This window comes from Protomyctophum bolini (genome assembly GCF_963924005.1).
Source record: "Protomyctophum bolini genome assembly, chromosome: 21".
In the NCBI taxonomy this organism is placed as follows: Eukaryota; Metazoa; Chordata; class Actinopteri; order Myctophiformes; family Myctophidae; genus Protomyctophum; species Protomyctophum bolini.
Window position 1 is genome coordinate 22039401 of NC_137882.1, and position 20209 is coordinate 22059609.

Here is a 20209-nt window from a genome sequence, read left to right on the forward strand (position 1 = left end):
CTCACTGTTTGAGCATCTGAAATTACATTCAAAGATTTGCGCCACATTTTTTTCAAAAACAGCAGATCTACAAGCTCGTAAATGAGCTTGTAAATCTGCAATTTTTTTCAATAGGTAATCGTACCAGTCTTGGCGTCCACGGAGAAGTACGGCTGTCCCTCCAGGATGCTGTAGACGACGCGCGCGCTGTTACCGTACGTGGGGTCGTCGGCGTCCGTGGCCGTCAGCTGGATCACCGACGTCCCTGAGGAGGAGGAGGAGGGAGGAGCCAGGGAGAGAACAACAAGAGGGAGACAACGTAAACAAGGAGGGGAAGATTTAGGAGAAAAGGACAGGAGTGGAGGGGGGGTACCAAAAAGTACTCACAGTTTAAAGGACAGGAGTGGAGGGGGGGTACCAAAAAGTACTCACATTTAAAGGACAGGAGTGGAGGGGGGGTACCAAAAAGTACTCACATTTTTATTAGGCCTGACATCGAAATTAAGTCTATACATTCAAAGATTTGTGCCGTATTTTTATGATTTTTCAAAAATAGCAGACCTACAAGCTCGTTACAACTAGTAACGAAAGTTGCCACTAAATAATTGTAGTGGAGGAAAAGTACATTATTTGTCTCTGAAATGTAGTGGAGTAGAAGTGAACGTACTGAAAATTTGACATACTCAAGTACTTAGTTACTTTATACACCCCTGGGGGGGGGCACACAAAGAGGAAAATAGTCAGGTTATTTACTTCCCAAGTAGCGAGAGACGCAGGACTATAGTCATGAATAGTGAATGAAGCAGATGGAAGATCGCTCTGAGAAAGTGAGTGTTTTCGAAAAAAGCGACAGTGGCAGCACTGTGGGGCTATCATGTACTTCACCAGCTATTCATAACAGACACTTCGCCCCAGAAGAAATCTGTGGAGCAGTGAATACTAGTTCTCTCTTGACTATAGGCCCCACTGTCTTCCTCTATTTGTAGCCTCTACACAGTATCCATTCAGTCAGGAACGCCAGCGTCATAGCCTAGATTTAAGAGTTTATCGCGAACAAAGGGAATACAGTTATGCTTGGAGTCGATGGCTCGCAGCTATTACGACAGACGACTAGATTAGCATGCGCAATTGCGCATGCTAAATCGGGGGAGCACAATGCGGCACCGCCACCGAGGTCGAGCGGGTACAAAAAGCATAAGATGCACTAATTCAGTTTAACGTCAGAGGCGTGCCGAACGTAGAATTTCAGTTTATAACTTTATAGAACAATGCGAGCACTAGAGAGGTGGAGCCTGGGGTGGCAGAGATCCAGCGAAGGATGGAGCGTCACGCACACACACGTACACACACACTCACGCACGCACGCACACACACACACACACACACACACACACGTGACACGACGGCTGATTACAGCTGGGGGCGTGCATGACTCCCGTGTCCTGCTCGGACTATTACCATGGCACATATTGCAATTTTGTAATTGTATCTGCCCCTGTGGATATCCTGCCAATCCTTATTTGTCTGTTTATCTATCTGTCTGTCTTTTGTTTGGCCTGCGCGGCTATGTTTGTTTGCGCATCGTCTCTGTCGGGTGGAAACCTCGCATGTCCAAAACGTGTTACTTGTCAGGATTCAAATTCAAAGTCAGCAATAGTTAGCAGATTGACAAGCTCAAGATGCGTTTTGAGCTTGTAAAGATCTGCTACTTTCGGTGCTTTTGTGTGACGCCGTAGCATGATCGAGTAGGGCATTCGTCATACAAAGGCGACCCTCACTATAACACGTGTGCGATTCTCTAATTACCTATGGGGGACATCTCTGGCACGCTGGCGCGGTACGGGCCGTCGGGGAAGCGCGGCTCGTTGTCGTTGATGTCCTGGATCTTGACGATGAACTCCGACTCGGGCTCCAGCGGCCGGTCGGTGAGGCGGCTGCGGGCCTGCGCGCGCAGCACGTACTGGGCCTTGACCTCGCGGTCCAGCCGCTGGATGGCGTGGATGTCGCCCGTGCCGTCGTCGATGGTGAACGTGGTGCCGGCGCCGTCGCCGTTCAGGATGTAGCGGATGGAGCCGTCGCCCTTGTCCATGTCGGAGTGGAGCTGTGGGGGCAAAAAAGCACTTTTGCTTAAAAGGTAGTATAGACAACATTTAAGCCTAAATAAAAAATGATATGTATATTTATATATGTAGCATTCTTTCCCTCTATCAGCCACTATATAATTGTGCTGGGCAGAAAGACACGCAATAGTAACGCAATAATATAAACAAGCCAAGCAAAACAGAACTAAACCAGCAAACGGCAAACAATAACTCCAAGCTGTGTTGAAAGCCAGACTAAAAAGGGGGGATTTACAAATCTCCTTGATGTGGAATGGAACTGAAAATGTGAATATTGTGAGACTAGCAGCAGCACCGCCATCACTTCAGTCACAGACTATCACTGCAGGGAGGAAACCGCAAAACAGGCTGTACCCTCATGTCGCAGTCAGAAAAATGCTGCGTTATTTGAAGAGAACATTTTTTATAAAACAAGAAATAAATAAAATAAAACGAGAGATGAACAGACGGAGACGGACCACATTTCTAGGAAGGCTGAAGAAGAGTACTGGTTACTTTTAGGTTGTCTGTTTCCTCCATCGTATTGCATTAACGGTTCTGCAAACCATTCCTTTCTCATCTGTGCTCACAGCTCTGATTTGACTGCATGTCAAGAGTGGGACATGTCACATGTTAAACTAGGGGATTGTCATGATTCTGAATCCATTCCAAGCATTCGTTTTGCACGAAAAACACTCCTTGGCCTAAATTCGGCAATATCCACTTGCCCAAATTGTGCTGACCTCATCACATTTATTGTGACAGCTATGGCTATGGATCTAATACAGTCAATGTACCGTGTCTGTCGAGTCTCCTAAAATCCAAAATCTGAGTCTGCAGCCGGTCCCCGGTTCACTTTCTTCAGGCTAGCCTACTAACAGAACATAATTATTATACAAACTTCTAGCTACTAACAACTAGTAACTGCGAGGCTTGAATTTTCCTTGTAGTTGTACAACTACTGTTTATGGTGTTTGTCCAGCCTTTAGGTGTATTATGCAGATCTGCACGTACAGTATATAATTATTTTTTGTTGTAGCTGAAAGTTGAAATAAGTATAGTAGTTATTTTTTTCTGTAATCAGGCCAGGGAATCACTTTATTATAATATAAGCAGGGCTTGACATCCCAAGTAGGCCTACTGTACATTTCCCATTCACTTGCCAGGGCACAAAAGTCACTTGTCATCAACATGCAGGCTTGTGAATGTTTGCAAAATAAAGTACAAAGAGTTGAGGAAACCGCAACATGCCTTTTTCAAAAACCACTTCACTTTGCTTGAAAAAAAAGGCTGAAGGTCACTCTCTCTCTCTCTTAAAAAATAAAAAAGCTTTAAGGACAGTCTTCTTTTATTCATGGTGTCTATACTGGACTAGCATGCATTTAGTATTGGAAAGCCGAGATGGAAAAATGACAAAATTACTTAAAGCGTATTATTGTTAATATTTCTGTACTCTGTACTTTTGTGCAGGAGGATGCGCACACCTGTCTTAATTAGTAGTGGAGCTGGTCCATATGGTAGAACAATCTGAATGTCTTGAAAAGACTGAAAAAGTGCCGATAATGGCTCCTCATCTCTGATCAATCATCTCTGTCTGTACTTCACTTTCCATATTGAAGTGATTGCTGCAAAGCATTAAAGACAATCAGACACAGTGGCAAGAATCATTATACCGGTCATTATAATATAAAAAAAAACACTATGGAGAGGTTTTTCCAGGCGCAGTCATATAGGCATGTTCTGTATCCATAGACGGAGAAGACTGGATCATCACCTAGATCTGCATATCCATATGGATGTGACCTGTTCTGATATTCCATATGTTGATCCCTCCCCACCCGTCCTTCCTTCAATGTCTCCCTTTTGACTGATACCTGTCCATTCAAATTCTAGATGGGCCAACCCCAAAGTTATTAGTAGAGTTCTCGAGGCCCTCATCAAACGCTGTACACTCAAGACATTGCCCCCGCTGCCACCCTTAGATCTCCATATATGGACTGTTCTGACTGTTCTCACCTCGTCAAACCCTGTACACTCAAGACACGTTCCTTATATGGCCAGACCTCATCAAATGGCTGGGACATAAGGCAAAAATAGCAGATCTGCAAGCTCACATGTTAGGTCAATTTATGGCGACGAGAAAGGAAGAAGTACAGAGCCAGTTCTGGTTTACTAAGTTTGGAGGGGTTAAGTGGTTACATCATCCACAGGGGCCTCTAAATCAGTGATGACATGACAGAGCAGTGACGTGTTAAGTTACATGTAAGTTACATGTTTAAGTTACATGCACATGTAACTCAAAACTCTTTAAACCTGTCCCTATTGTCCCTAAAAACAAAAGCCAATGCCGTAAAAACAAACAGAGGCCAAGGCCATGGCCACCGTAGCCCCTCAGTTTTGCCCCTCAAAACATCTTTTGCCTTTCAAACCACATTATGCCCGTGAGGCCTTGATTACCCATCCCCAGCTGATGCTTTTCCTTTCTTAATTATTTTTTAAATAGGTTTGTTTTTAACAGTTTTGAACACTAGTGTATTTTGTTGAGTATCTGAAATTGTAACCTTCGATCCCATCTTCAAATTAATCACTCAATCATAGGACATTCATGCCCCGAAAATTACAAAATTACAGATGCATTGTAGAGCTTGTAAGACTGGCAATTTCCACTATTCATTGCAAGACAATGCCGTACAGGGCTCAAGTGTATATAGTGTCCACAGTAGTGTGCAGCTTCACTAATAAGTCTGATCCGTTTCCACGGGCACCCCCTGGGTGCTGTCGGGAAGCTTTTGTGGGTCTGCCAGTGCAGATGCCAGCCCTGTTGATGAGTGTTTTTCTCTGCAAGATCTGCATACTTATATAATCAATGGGAGGCGGCCGTGCAGCGAGGGCCTGTCAACATCATGCGACTTAAACATGCCGCACAACCCGGGCTGACAACTAAACACAGTACTTAACATCTTTACAGCTCTGAGGTCTGTGGGCTATGCTGTCGTCACTCAGGATTCTGAGCTTAAAATGCAGTGTCTGCGTGTAATGTATGCCACCACTGCAAAGAAGAACACGCAACTGCATTGGGGCCCAGAGGCAAGGCAGATGCAATGCTCTGTTCACAATCGCCACAGGTACCATCACAACTGCTGTGTACAGTGCCCCGCTGTGCTGTTTATAAGCCAAAACAGTCAGTTTGGGCTTGTTTTCACAGGCGTAACCAGCCTGCGTCTAGTTACGCGGCTGTGTTTAACACAAATCTTCTCTTCTGGGGGTGCCTGGTACAAAACATTTTCAGATGGGCGTCCGGCCGTCCGCGACCATGAATATATAATTTCGGGGGTCGCTGGTACAAATCATTTTCAGGGCGTTCGCGACCAAATACATATCATTTCCCAACTTTGGGAACCCCTGGTACCAAAAGATATCACTTAAAAAACTTTGAAAATGAGAAACACAAAAGGAAAAGAAGACAAATAGCAGAAGTTGGATATGTACAATCAATCACATATAGAGAGGGTGATAATGATTGATTATCTTATTATTACCATCTCTCTGTCTCTCTCTCTCTCTCTGTGTTCCAGCTCCACATAGATATTATAATCAACAGTCCATTGTGAGCCTCAGCAGCCCCTCATGTGTCTACTGGGCGATACAGAGAGACTGAGCCCTTCTGTGAGTCTCCACCTCCCCTTATTCCCTTCGTCCCCGGATGATCCTTCTGTTCCTTCTGCCACATCCATGAAAGGAGAGCGCGCTAGACAGTCAATTACCTGCTTTCCCACTGACATCCCCCCCAGTGGCGGAAAAAGTACTTCCAAAAGTTTCAATACTGCAATATAGAAATACTACTGTTACAAGTAAAAGTCTGGAAATCATGTCATCATGCAGAATGTCCCATTTCAAGTTTTCAAATGTATACAAATCTTTTGAAAAGAGCAGATCTACAAGCTCACAGTGCAGATCGTAGATCGGCTATTTTCAAATGGCAGAAATGTATACAGGACTGAAGTAGGCTATAGTTAATGCATGTTTTGCAATAATAATCAAAATCTACTACCAACTAGTAACTAAAGTTTTCAAATAAATCTAGTGAAGTAAAAGTACAAATTTGGATCCGAGATGTAGTGGCGTAGAAGTAAAAGTATATTAAAATTGGAAATATTCCAGTAAAGTGCAAATAACTCAAAAGTACAGTAGCCTACTTAAGTAAATGCTACTTAGTTACTTTCCACTACTGAAATGGCCCCCACCCCCCACCTACTCCACTGACTCAGATGCTTGGGCCTGGACTCAAAATGAAAAGTCTTCTTTGTGCCTCTTGTCATTGACAGAGGTACGGTTGAGGTGAGGAGATCAGAAACAGAAAAAAGGGAGGAGGGGAGTTAAGACATCCTTTACTGTGTGCATGCCACCATGTCATATTCCCAAGAATGCCTTTCTTGTCCTGAGAGATTGTCTAAGTAATAGCCTGGCCCTGTCAGAGCCATTCATTTGATTCAGCCTCCGAGTCCGGACTGAACAGAGAGGTGCAGCCGGGGACTGAAAATAGGCGCTCCGCTGACAGAGGCATATACTAAATGGGCAAAAAGGGAAGTCACGGGTGGGGGGGCTGGCACATTTGATTATATAGCCTACCACAGATGTAGTACTTTTCTTTTCTTTCTTGTTTCAACGCTACAGGTTTTTCTAGGAGACAGACTCTCCAAGGACTTGTTACTCCTCGGTACAGTCAGAGCCACACATTCACTGCCGGCTCGTTATTCCCTTCAGCGGCTGTATTCCATAACGTTAATTAGGTGGGTTTGCAGTCAAACGTGCTGCTATCCTACAGCGTTTCCCCCTTCGGGGGAAAAGACCGCGGGAGGAAAGGGATTTCCACAGCATCCGTTTAAGATCAGCGTGAAACAAACGAGACATACTGTGCAACCAAATTCAAATCAAGTATTCGGTCTGGTTTTAAAGCCTTTCTGTCGCATTCTGTGATTGGGGAAATCGACTCTCGAGGCTTAAAGCTAAAACCAATTCCTTTTATGGTAAGAAAAAAATAGTTTTTCATGTTTTATTCCAACCAAGACATAATTATACTTAATAATTTTAAAGCACTGGATAATAACTGAACATGATATACAGTATGATATGATATATGAATAAATGCCTCTTCTACAATAGACACCAAACCTTATTTTAGATACTAGTTTTTTTGTTTGTTCTTGTTGTTGTCTCATGGCAAATCAATGACTAGGTTTACAATTATTGATGAAATGCTCAGGTGATTTTAACGGTTGAGGGATCAAAGTAGCCCCTTCGTGAGTGCTCCTCGGAGCCACTGTGCACACGCGCACGCACACGCACACCTTTGTATTCGTGCACTCAGCCCCGGACTGCAGATAACATCGACCCAACCCCCACCACGTGCGGCATCCGTCTTGAATTTGAATGGTTCCACTGCAGTGTATCCAAAAAAATAAAAATAAATTAGTCTGCAACACCTTGTGGTGCTGTTGTGTTCACATGGGCATCGTGAGGTCAAAGGTGCCTAAGTTCCAGCGAGTGGGCCAAGAAAAAAAGGAAAATCCATACTGAATCTAATGTTCTTCAGTTTGTGCCCTTTGCTTGCGTGTCTGTCTGCGTGCGTGCATGTGTGTCTGTGTGCGTGCGTGCTTGTCTATAGGTCATTTTGACTATGTATGCGCCACATGGATGGTATGCTCTATAGCACCTCAAGGGCACTAAAACAAAAACGATGGACCTCTCAGAACAAACTACTCAGACTAGTACTACTAGACCACCTTACACCTAGGACTCAGCTAGCCCCTGCTCATTATGCCAGGATGGTAGAGGAAGAGGACAGAGCAGAGCAACTTGCAATGGGCCTGCCTGCTTTTCAAAATACCAGTGCCCGTGTAGCCTGGTTTCTCCGTGCATGACTCAATGCTCCATGCTTCTTACTATTGAAAGAAAATAGCGCCAGTTCGAGATTCGAGAAAGTAAACACTAGTTTGAGTCAGTAGTCCACCATGTCAGAAAAACAACTGCCAGCTGTGTGGGTAGCCCTGGTCCAGTGCTTACAGCGAGTCTCTTACTGACGCCCTGTGGAAGTGCCTTCCACAGCCCTCTAGCGATTTTCTCACTCCCGTGCGAGGCTTTAAAATTCCCAGCAAATAGACAAAACGACGTAACTACCTAATGATAAGGGCTGTGTGGGGTGAGTTCAGTGAATAATAAGGGGCCGGACGGTTGCAGCAGTGCAACAGCAGTGGCCACACATTGATAGGACGCCAAACTGGTGTTCCCAATTAACCCACACCACAGACCAATCAGAAGCCTTGAGTCTCGCATGATCCTGAATGCTCTACCGCCATCCGTCACAAAGTGCGACTCCCGACCCTCCTGCAAAACCGCCATAAAAGAGCACCCCACCTGCAATTTGCAACTGGACCGGGTCAGAACGTCTAGCTTGCCAAAAGACAGTTTTGTTCTGTAAATATATACTCTTACAGATCCTTGTATTGATGATATGATATTGTATACTATTGCACGTCTCTGAATCTCTTGATGAATTGAATACAATGGGAACAAGCCCTCTAGGTCTTTGGTGTCATCCTTAATCAATTTACCTCTGTACCTTTTGCAAACGGTTGTGTGTTAGTATTAAATCAATCAATCAACCAACCAACCAACCCATGGTGTTATGTGTGGATGCGTGAGCTACAGTGAAGTTTGTGTTTATTTGTGTGTGTGGTGGTGTGTGCGTGTGTCTTTCGTTGCACGCTCGCACGTCTGGCGCTGCATGGCGCTCATCTCCACGTACCTTCCCGATGTACAGCGGCTCCACGCCGGTGTACTCCTCCAGGACAAAGAACTGGTTCCACACCCAGCCGCGCTTCACCCTCTGCAGCGCCGCCGAGCCCGCCTCCGTGGGCTTACCCAGAAGGCCGTGGGGCAGGAGGAGGAGGATCATCAGCGCCGCGGCGAAAACGGCGGGCAACGTGACCGGGGGGAGGCGAGGAGGAGGAGGAGGGCGATGAGTCATGATGTTCTGACGGTGAGCGTAATCACACCTAAGAGTCTTGACTTATCTTCGCCTTTCCTTTTCCCACCGAAAGTGGCAAAGATGTGTTCAATGTCTCCTGGTGATTTTACGCTGGCGCGCGAGGCGTGTATGCGTGTGCCTGGCGTCGATCTCTCGGCCCCTGGATGGAAGAAGCAAGAAAGAAATTGAAGAAAGGATGAGTACGTGTGGTTATTATTACACAATACCAAGGCCCTCTGATTAGGCCCAGACACCTCTGGGAGACTGCAGAGAGCTGCTAGATGTCACATCCACTTATCTTGTCCCCGCGCCCTGCATCCTTTGTTGAGTGATAATGAACTTGGTGCACGCGCGTGCGTGTACTACTATACTTAGTATAGTATAGTATAGTATATTAGAATTCTGGAAATAAGACATTGTAAGGATTTTATTTTCCTGGTCCACACAAGGTAAATGGTTTAAAAGAATATATACGTTTTAAAATGGCATTCATTAAGAAAAAGTCCTTCTGCACACCTACAATGGGCAGGTGTGTCCATTGTAAAAAAAGAAGAATCCCGCACACTGTCTTCACTAGATTTATTGAGCAACGTTTCGATCGTCAGACCTTCATCTTGGCATTCAAATGGCATTCATAAAATTGCTTTTCTGAAATGTTTCTAGACCAGTATACTGTAGTTAATACAATAAGAATACTCTAAGTGTAGTGTAGTAATGCGAACATGTGTGTGCACTTGCATGCGTGAAGATGAGTGGAGGACAGAGTCGATAAACAAGGGACACAATCAAAGCCATTAGCCTGACTGGCAGAGAACACAAAGACGACAGCTTGTCTGCGTTTTCTTCTCCATACAACAACTCAACCAACATAACCATTAAAACTCGAGAGGCCGATTCTAATGTCCTCTAAATCCATGTAGTTCTCACAGTTTCAATATTTCTAGGTGTTCATTTTTTTTTCAAAGACAGTTTTTTCAGTTGCTCACATGTCGCATCGCGAGGCCTTGTTGTGAGCTTATAGATTGATTATTTTCCATGTTTTGGACACCGAAAATAGGGCCGCGAGGGTTGAAGGAGTATAGTATACAGATTTTCTATTAACTGCACACCCCATGAAGATTTTTTTATTTTTTTAAGTCATCTTTGGGGGCAAACTATTCCTTTACAGTGGCTCCTCTCGATGAGCAGGTCGGAGCCTTGCACAGTTTCCTCCGCCATCGGGTCTGTGTGAATGGGTGAATGGAATAAATAATTATTTACGCTTGTATAATGACCTTGCGCACTAAAACAGAATACGAAAGAAATGCGCCTGAAATGAAGAGCATACAGTATATCTCGACTCTCTTTCTCTCTCTCAACAATAATGCACCATTATTTATTTACCTAATGACCTTGCACACTAAAACAAACATACATACGAAAGAAATGCACCTGAAATGAAGAGCATATCTTTTTCTCTCTCTCAGTCACTCTCAGTCACTCTCAAGTCTCTCTCTCTCTCTCTCCCCCCCCCCCCCCCCCCCCCCTGCCCAGTCTCATGTACAGACTCTGTTCAGCCATATAGCCAGGAGGAGGACGAGGTATTGAGAGGAGGAGAGGTGTAGTGAACACCCTGTAAACGGCCCGGGGGTGTGTGTGTGATGATGTTCTGGCTTTGTACTGTGCTGTTGTCAACACCCCTCCTCAGCATGGCTCTCACACACACACACTCATGTAGAACATGATCCCTCCAGCCCTGCGCACAACACTGTGTGTGTGTGCGCGTGCGTGCGGGTGTGTGTGTGTACGCAGTTCAGTGGTGGAAAGTAACTAAGTGCATTTACTGTACTATGTATAGGTATTTTTTCTTTTACTGGATGATTTACAATTTTCCAATACTTTTACGTCTACTCCACTACGTCTCAGGTGGTTTTTTTAAAGGATCTTTTTTAATTTGAAAACTTGCAAAATGGGTTATATTCTGTGTAATGGCTACTTCTTTACTTTTGGTACTTCAAGTATTATGTTGATGCCTATACTTTTGTACTGTCACTTTCACAAGTACATTTTGAATACCCAGACTTTTACTTGTATAACAGAGTATCTGCACGTTGTGGTATTGATGATACTTTTACTAAAATAATGTGAGTACTTCTTCCGCCACCGGTGCAGTTGGTGGGAAAAGGTTATCGTTTCGGTATAGTAGAACTTGCAGAGCATTGTCTATGGCCACGGTTCCCAAAGTGGGGTCCGGGGACCCCCAGGCGTCCTTGAGGGAGTTCCAGGGGTCCCCACCTAAATGATAGGATCCAAATGGACCCTTATGGGTCTGTAACTCAGAGAGTGTACAAATGGAAATTAAAATGGTTGAGAATCACTGCTAGAACCGTCAAAATCTTCTCTTATGAGGGTCCCGGCATATCATTTCAAATGGGGGTCCGCAGACTAATAAATGTCGATTTGTGGGTCCTTGACATGAAAAAGTTTGAGAACCACTGCTCTACGGCATTATTAAGCACACGTACTGTCTATGTAATCATAAGGTACAGTAGCTATATGTATATTGCATACTATAAGCACGCTTGGAAAATGACAGCTATTGGAATTGGTATGATGATAAGAACATTTTCCTTGTGCTGAGTCGAGACTCAGCACAGACTCTGTGGACCTGGCGAAACAAGTTTCAAAGATAGATACAGTGATTAACTAGGATCTCTTCCCAAAAAAGCGATGAGCACGGAAATATTCTAAGAGGCTTGAATACCTGAGTGGCACAATTACAAATCTTCGACGAAGCACGCATTCTGCAGGACTGGCTGTTTTCACTATTTTAACTTACATGCCCAAAAAAGGACGCAGAGAGTGATTCAAGTTTGAATTGAAGCTTCTTCTATAGGTAGGCCTACTGTAGGAGCTAAAACGACTAGGCCCTTATTGCCCTTGTCGGTATTGATGTAGTGAATTGTTTTATTCCTTATAATCGGGGGGTTTGTTTTGAGGCTCAATGCATTCCAACTGGGCAATGGCGGCGCAGAGCGGAGGACTTCCTCCTTCGCTCTTTGTTGTTGATCGGCAGTTTGGATTATTTTTCGACACGACGACAAACGGTCACAACATTTTTAAGGCGGCTTTTCATGAAACGAACATACATGCGAGACCGGGCAATGCTTCAAAGGTTAGTGTAAGTCCCTGCAGTGAACCATATGTCACGGTAATCAATTCTCCACAGGGAGTGTTAATATGTTTTCCAAATCACGCACACACACACACACACACACACACACACACACACACACACACACACACACACACACACACACACACACACACACACACACACACACACACACACACACACACACACACACACACACACACACACACACACACACACACACACACACACACACACACACACACACACACACACACACACACACACACACACACACACACACACACCCTTCCTCTTTCTGACTTTCTCTATCTGTACCTTTGTTTTTTTTATGTATCAGGAGGATGGGTCCATCTGCTTCAACTAACCTCGCATTAACAAGCTGCTGCGGATAAAAAAACTGTCCCAGATTTATGGTGAAAAAAAGGAAAGAAGAGCATTCAAAGAGTTTGTGAGAAAGGCTGTTAGGAGTTGGAAAGATGGCAGGTGGGGGGTGGGGGGGATACACACACACACACACACACACAAAGAAAAAGAGAGACTGTTAAGAGTTCATTATGTGTTTGTAAGGGAGAGAGAGTGCATTGTGCTGCCGCAGACTCACTCTCCATCTCCTAACTCAGTGAATCATTTGTTGAACGAGGCACAGAAGGGTGCGGGGCATGGCCGTAGGGTGGTGGGCGGGTATTGAGGGGGGGGTTCTGTCTGGCTGTGTCGGTCCGCAGAGCCAGCTCGGGGAAGGCTGGGACGGGTGGGCGGGTATAGGACTTGACCCCTTTGGGCTCCTTCATTCTGCCCATTGAAGTGGTACCCCCCGCCCCCCCGTTGTCATTATGAAGTCAAATTAGCTCCCTGGCCACTTCATCCTCCACAATCCCTCAGTCACCATGCCCCCCTTGTATGCTCCAGGCCCCCCTCCCCTCCGCTCCCCCGCCACCCCCACTTGGGGTCACGGCTTGCACCCGTGCATTTTGCTCCCATTTTGTACTGCCTAATGAGCTGACATGGCGACATAATTGTGCCGGCAAAACATTCCACACATCTTCCTCCTCCGGCTAATCTTGTGGCTTTTCCCATTGTCGAAGGAGGGAGCAAAGTGGGGGGGGGGGGGGGGGGGGGGGAGCAGCTGCTGTTAGGGGGGGATGGGGGGGGGGGGAGAGAGAGAGAGTGAGAGAGAGAGAGTGAGATTTACAAGACACCTGTAAACGTTGTGATGTGACAACGACCTTGAAGTCGAAGTAAAGACAATTCCGCAAGAAAATGGCTCGGGTGTCTAGTTTGTATACGTGTGAACAAAAAAACTAAACAAGAAAAGAAAGTACAGGGACAATGTGCGCAAGTTTGTCGAGAAGTGCAAGCACAACAGAACGGAACGCAGGCGCGCCACGAGAGCAGCTGGTATGACAAAATGATGGAACATATTGTCGTATCATCTTCCACGTCCACCTGCCACTCCGCTAGCTACAGCTAGCTGACGACAACAGAACCACGCACTCTCGCTGCGGTGTTGGAGAGACAGTGGCGAACAGCGCCGTTTCTCATGGTGAGAGGGAAAACAAACCAAACAAAGAAAATAAAAGGACCAACTGCTGCCCCCCCCCCCCGATGGCTATCAAAGAAAATACAATACAAACATTCTCTGGCTCTAGTCGTGTTGTGGCAGTCGGCGGATTCGTACCTGTATGTAAAAGCATCGTCCATATGTTGCTTGATAAGTACTGTACCTCTTTGTAAATGCTATTTATCGTCTCTGTCGGCTGGAAACCAAACCCAAAACTGTCACTTTTCAAATTCAAGTAGCAGATCTGCAAGCTTGATGCTTTTGTGTGATTTCTTAGGACTATATAGTAAAAAATACTAAAGAAATCACCTTAAAAGACATATTTAGCCACTCTCTAATAACAACCTAGACAAAATAAAGGGAAGCTCCGCACACTCAAATCTGCATGTGCACAATCAATTTATTTGCAAAGCTCTCGGTCTATACTGACCTTCTTCAGGCATCAACCGGTCCTAAACCATGAACCTTGGTTGAAACAAATAAAATAAGTTGTCCTTTAATTAAACATGTGTTGCCAGACCTTTCTTAGCGGCATCATGTTTACCAGATCAACCTTTCCAAAAGGTTAGTACCCTGAATAATGACTGTATAGAGTGCTATAGTACAGGCGATAGCGTTGCACATTAAATTTGCCGTTGTGACTTTGTGTGTGGTGCATTAGCATGGTCCAGCCCTGCTGTGTGTGGTGCATTAGCATGGTCCAGCCCTGCTGTGTGTGGTGCATTAGCATGGTCCAGCCCTGCTGTGTGTGGTGCATTAGCATGGTCCAGCCCTGCTCTGTGTTGGCTAAGTGCCGTGTGGGTCGTTTATTAAGGCCTGATTTCACACCAGCCATGTCCGTACGCTCCATTCACCTAACTCTAAAAAGACCTTCCCCTGGACCACCTAAAATCCCCCCTCGCAAAAAAATGGGAGGGCCCGTGAAAGAAGGGGATGATTTGCTCTCCCATGCCACCCCCACCACCCCCCACTTTCTGGCAGAGAAAACAAACAAAAAAAACGTCATGGCCAATTTGTTAACCACAATTGATTTTGCATGGTGTAAAAAATAAAGAAGTGCACGGCCACCACGAAGGCACTTTGCATGTTTGACGCGGGGAAAGGGTGGCATAGATATAGCTCCCACCTCACGAATTACTACTCTTGACCGTGGCATGAGAAAACTGGCTTACAATAAGCCCTGGAAGTAAAAAGCGACTGCTATTATACCATGTGGGGCTGAAAGAAAATACTCAAGTTTAGCTATGCAAGTCGAGTGGAAGGTTTTTTCCTTCCACGTGCCGAACCGCTGCTTTTAGCTTGCACTCTTCAAGCCTGGCAATACAAATTAAACACAGCTACGGTGTATATATATATATATATATATATATATATATATATATATATATATATATATATATAATTGTTATGAATTCAATTTTCCGATTGATCCTTTGCCTTTGTTTGCTGCAACCTCTGAGGTAAGTGTTGTTCCAACAGTGTGGCTTCTCAACCCAGAGATGACAGAACTCCAGGTCTTGTGATTTCTCGACTGCAAAGGGCTCCTGCACCCTCATATATTATAGCCTGCAGCGATGGATCCTGCTGTCGAGTTCACAGCGAGAGAGAGAGAGAGAGAGAGAGATCACAGAGGTGTGTGTGACATGTGCGTGTGTGTGTGTGTGTGTGTGTGTGTGTGTGTGTGTGTGTGTGTGTGTGTGTGTGCGTGCGTGTATCTTGATATGAGGACAACATTCTCTCAGTGGTGGACAAAGTACTCACATATTCTCACTTAAGTATCAATACCACATTGAAGAAATACTCCTCAATGCTAAATTTCGTAAGTGTAAAAGTATCGGCATCAAAATATGCTTAAAGTACTAAAAGTTAAATGTAGAATATAATATGTCACATTGCACAAGTGTTCTAAATGCATTAAAAAATATATATTTGAAAAAAAGGAATAGCCGATCTATAAGTTTACAACGCGTTGTGAGGTTGTAGAAGATCATCTATTTTTGAGTGGTGCAGCCACTCCAAGGAACAGCAATGTCCGTCCCTCCCTATGTCCCTATGTCTGTATGTCCCTATGTTTAGGGTACAAATAGGGGCAAAAGTGGCGCCGTTGTCCTAGAAACAGAGAGAGATAGTGTTGCATGCCTGCTAATTACAATGTGGAGCATGCATGCGAGAGAGACAGACAGAGAGAGAGAGAGAGACACACACACACACACACACACACACACACACACACACAGAGGGACACACAGAGAGAGACAGAGGCTTTGGTGCTTTGAACCTGCCCGGGACACACCTGGCTGTGGGTACTGTATGTATGTATGTGTGTATGTGTGTATGTGTGTGTGTGTGTGTGTGTGTGTGTGCGCGTGCTGCCCTTCCGTGTCCTTCTGGGATGGTGAATGCACGGAAAAAAAGATGCAAATGTATCACTAATGGGTTATCGTTTCGTTCTCCGATGCTCATTGTCAGTGTTCCACTGACGTTTTCAAAATTAGCAGATCTACAAGCTCACAGAGCCAGGATGCCTGGCACAAAACATTTTCAGGTCCCCGTCCCCACCCAAACACACACCCTTTTCCTTCTTCTCCGCTGCCTCGACACTCTTTTCCTCACTCCGTCCTCTTTCTTTTCTCCCCTCTCCCCTCATGCTCGCTTCATTCCCTGCCCGGTGGAGGGAGGGAGAGGCCATAAAAAAGGCACAGCTTTGTCATTTATTGAGAAATTAAATCACGCCAACTGGCACTCATCCCGGACAGCGGCACATGGAAATGATGTCACTCACCACGCATAAGCGTCATCTGGAAAAGTTTGCAATCAGTGTCAGGTCCCCCCCCCCCCCCACCACCGCCCCGCAAATTTGAAAAAAAAAAAAAGGCCCCGGGACAGTGGTCTCCATTCATGTTAATATTTACCCCATAATCTCTATGGAATTGAAGCACCAGTTTATGGACAAAGCAGAGGAAACAGCATTGGACTGATGGACCCTTATTCACCCTCTCCTGTCGTTCTCCTATAACGCGTTCCTGACTTTCTTTCTGTTTGTGCTGGAATGTCCCCTCATCATTGCTTTCTTTCTGTTTGTGCTGGAATGTCGGCCAGTTGTTTTAGGGTTTGAACTATTCTGGTTCCTCAACGATTCCCTCTTAACGGTCCAATTAAAGAATGGTTCTCTTTCCCAATTCCTACGGGGGGGGGGGGGGGGGGGTGGGGTCCAAATGGACCCTTACAGGTTGGTAACTCTCAGAGTTACAGTATATGGTGGTCCTTGAAATGATAAAATATCTCTTAACCGCATAGCAGATGTATAGTGTGGTAAACCGGTTCCTCAATGCTGGATCCGGTTCCTATATGGCTCCAGATCCCAACCCTATAGCCCAAATGGACCCTTATGGGTCTGTAACTCAGAGAGTGTACAAATGGAACGGGTCCATTTGGTTCCATTTGTACACTCTCAGAGTTGAATTAACATTGATTTTACAATATAAATTTGGGTGCTTGAAATTAAAATGTTTGAGAATCACTGCTAGAGCCATAATACAACTCTTCTCTCAGGGGGGTCCCTTTCAAATGGGGGTCGGCAGGCTTTAATTGACATGAAAAAGTTTGAGAACCACAGACATACAGTACAGTATTCTAAAAGGTTTGAGAACCACAGACCTACAGTACAGTATTCTAAAAGGTTTGAGAACCACAGACCTACAGTACAGTATTCTAAAAGGTTTGAGAACCACAGACCTACAGTACAGTATTCTAAAAGGTTTGAGAACCACAGACCTACAGTACAGTATTCTAAAAGGTTTGAGAACCACAGACCTACAGTACAGTATTCTAAAAGGTTTGAGAACCACAGACCTACAGTACAGTATCCTAAAAGGTTTGAGAACCACAGACATACAGTACAGTATTCTAAAAGGTTTGAGAACCACAGACATACATACAGTACAGTATTCTAAAAGGTTTGAGAACCACAGACCTACAGTACAGTATTCTAAAAGGTTTGAGAACCACAGACATACAGTACAGTATTCTAAAAGGTTTGAGAACCACAGACCTACAGTATAGTATCCTCGCCACGTAAAAGGTTTGAAATGGAATCTGACTCGTGTGACCAGAGTTCCCAGTCACGGGTCAGCTCCCCCAGCCCTCCGCGCTGCGACTCTTGTCATCGTTCACTGCACTGACCAGTGAAGCATGCAGGGGAAACTCTACAATACTTCTTGATGAGCTGGCTTCAAGTAGTATTTCTAAGATGCCTCGTGCCTATACACCGACGAAAAACATACCTCCCCTCCATGGCAGAACACTTTTACAATCTGGTAAACTATGTTATTTGCCGGCCTTAACTTGCAAGACATGCGCAATGAATTTGAAATAAAAATTAAAAAACAACAAACTTAATCTGTCCTCATCTTGAGAAATGAGAATCTTGGCTCGAGGCAGAGTAATGTGGATCTGAATGCCAAAAATACAAAAAACTCCACTAAAAGCAGTCTTCGTTCCGGCATGGATTGTTTGAATCATCGACAGCACGTGCTGGGAATCGATCGGTGCCACGCTTTGAGCTCAGAAGAGAGAAGAGAGTGTAAAGAACCCAAAAGAGTGTAACAAAACAAAGTCCAACTACTTTTTTGCCAACGCGTCGCCAGCAGTTCTCTTTGTCTACTGAGCAAACACAAAAAACGCACCACACCACACCACACCTGTGCTTTTGACAGCCAGTCCACGGAACATATTGGCTACACGAGCGCGTTTGTCACGGTCTTGCAATTAGCAAGTAAGAGGACTATTGATTTGACAGAGTATGCCAACCTCATGCCTTATTCATCTGGGCACTTTATCTCACTGCACTACCCAAGTTACTCAGGTATAGCTGCCAGAACACCGGCCCCCCCGAGGCAATCACATTCACCATCCCCCTGTTTTTGTGATTTTGAAAGCCATATAACTGCAGGCACTTCTCATTAGCACTACTGTCTTGCACGCAAATCTTTACTGAACACCGACGCGGGTCAATTCATGTAAAAATATAATAGCCTTACCTTGTTCTCTTCCCTTCACCCTTTTCTTTCCTTCTCTGTCCTGTTGAGAAGTGCACGTGCAGAAGTGCACTCTTCCCCTCTCTTAGCCCTATCTGGGACTAAAGTTCCCTTGTAGACGTTTAGACAGGAGTTGCCTGCAGTGCATCAGGTCCCATAAAGTCCACTCTCTCCTGCTGTCCCCTTTGTAAAGTTTCCCCCTCCTGTTTTCACAGTCTTCTTTCCCCTTATCTCCCTTTCCCTGGCTTTACTCTCCTGTCACTGCTCTCACTCTCAGAATTGCCACACACACTCTCTCTCTCTCCCGCTCTCTCTCTCTCTCTCTCTCTCCCCCCGAGCTGTCTGCATAACCCCTCACACACCCCCAGGACCAACCCCCACGCCTCCAAGTGGCATGTAGCTTGGGGAGCCAATCAGGCGAAAGGGCCATTCGTCCCCTTTCGCTAGAGTCAGTGGGGCAGTCTGCAGCCTGTGGCGCTCCGCGGTGATCGCAGCCACCGAGAAGAACTTAATAGAAGAGATGGAAGAGCCGGAGAAGATGCAGGGGAAATTTATCTTGAAAGTGTGATTCTATTTTTCCTTCTTTTTGTTTTTTTAAACACAAATCTTCTCTTATTGGGGTCCCAGGCACGCATTTTCAGATGGGGGGGGGGGGGGGGTCCATTTGGAGGTCCTTTGACACAAGTTTGAGAACTACTTATTTAGAAGGAATTCTGCGTATGGCATGTTTATGTAACAAGTGGTCATTTGAGTCATTTTGGTCGATTAGAAATCTGCGTCTGGACTAGTCACTAATAAAGTGCCTAATAAAGTGACTGGGGAAAAGACTGACTTGTGATAAAGGGGGGAAAAATACAAATGACACGTTACACCATCATGTCATACCTCTATAAAGAGAGAGAGAGAGAGAGAGAGAGAGAGAGAGAGTCGAAGATGGCAGAGTACGGGTGAAGTAAATCGCAAAGGAGGCCTCAAGGAGGCAAAAGGCTCTTGAGTACACTACAAAAAGCCACTCATTTCATCTCTGGGCCTTTTGCAGGAGAATTAAGTGGCCAGCAGGCGAGGGGGGGGTGGGGGGGGGGATGCAGGGGGAGGTGTAAGGAGCTATAGGCCGAGAGGAGCAGGTCCTCGATCAGCAAAGTAGAAAATGCAGAAAGGGTCGAGTTGGGGAGGGGTGGGGGGAGCTGGAGTTGCACTCACCTTGACTCTCACGCTTGCAGAAGTACCCCCCCCCCCCCCCTCCGCCCCCCCACCTCCCAGACTACCCCTAATGCATGTCAAGGAGGTTGGCTCTGATCCGTAAGAGCGATTTATGGGCATAGAAGAAAGCACGAAACTTAAAACCGCATTATA

General features: G+C 45.3%; 1 protein-coding gene across 1 annotated transcript in view; it reads right to left on the reverse strand.

Moving 5' to 3' along the window:
* Positions 1 to 19134, reverse strand: part of LOC308336417 (uncharacterized protein) — a gene marked incomplete at its 3' end in the record, with an annotated part of 688546 nt that extends 669412 nt beyond the window's left edge. Inside the window, exons 1-3 of the mRNA XM_080793780.1 lie at positions 18860 to 19134; positions 8884 to 9265; positions 1786 to 2080 (exon numbers count right to left, since the gene is read on the reverse strand). Coding sequence (XP_080649906.1) covers positions 1786 to 2080; positions 8884 to 9105 — 517 coding nt within the window. The 5' untranslated portion in view covers positions 9106 to 9265; positions 18860 to 19134. The remainder of the gene's footprint in view (positions 1 to 1785; positions 2081 to 8883; positions 9266 to 18859) is intronic.
* Between the last annotated feature and the right edge of the window lie 1075 nt (positions 19135 to 20209).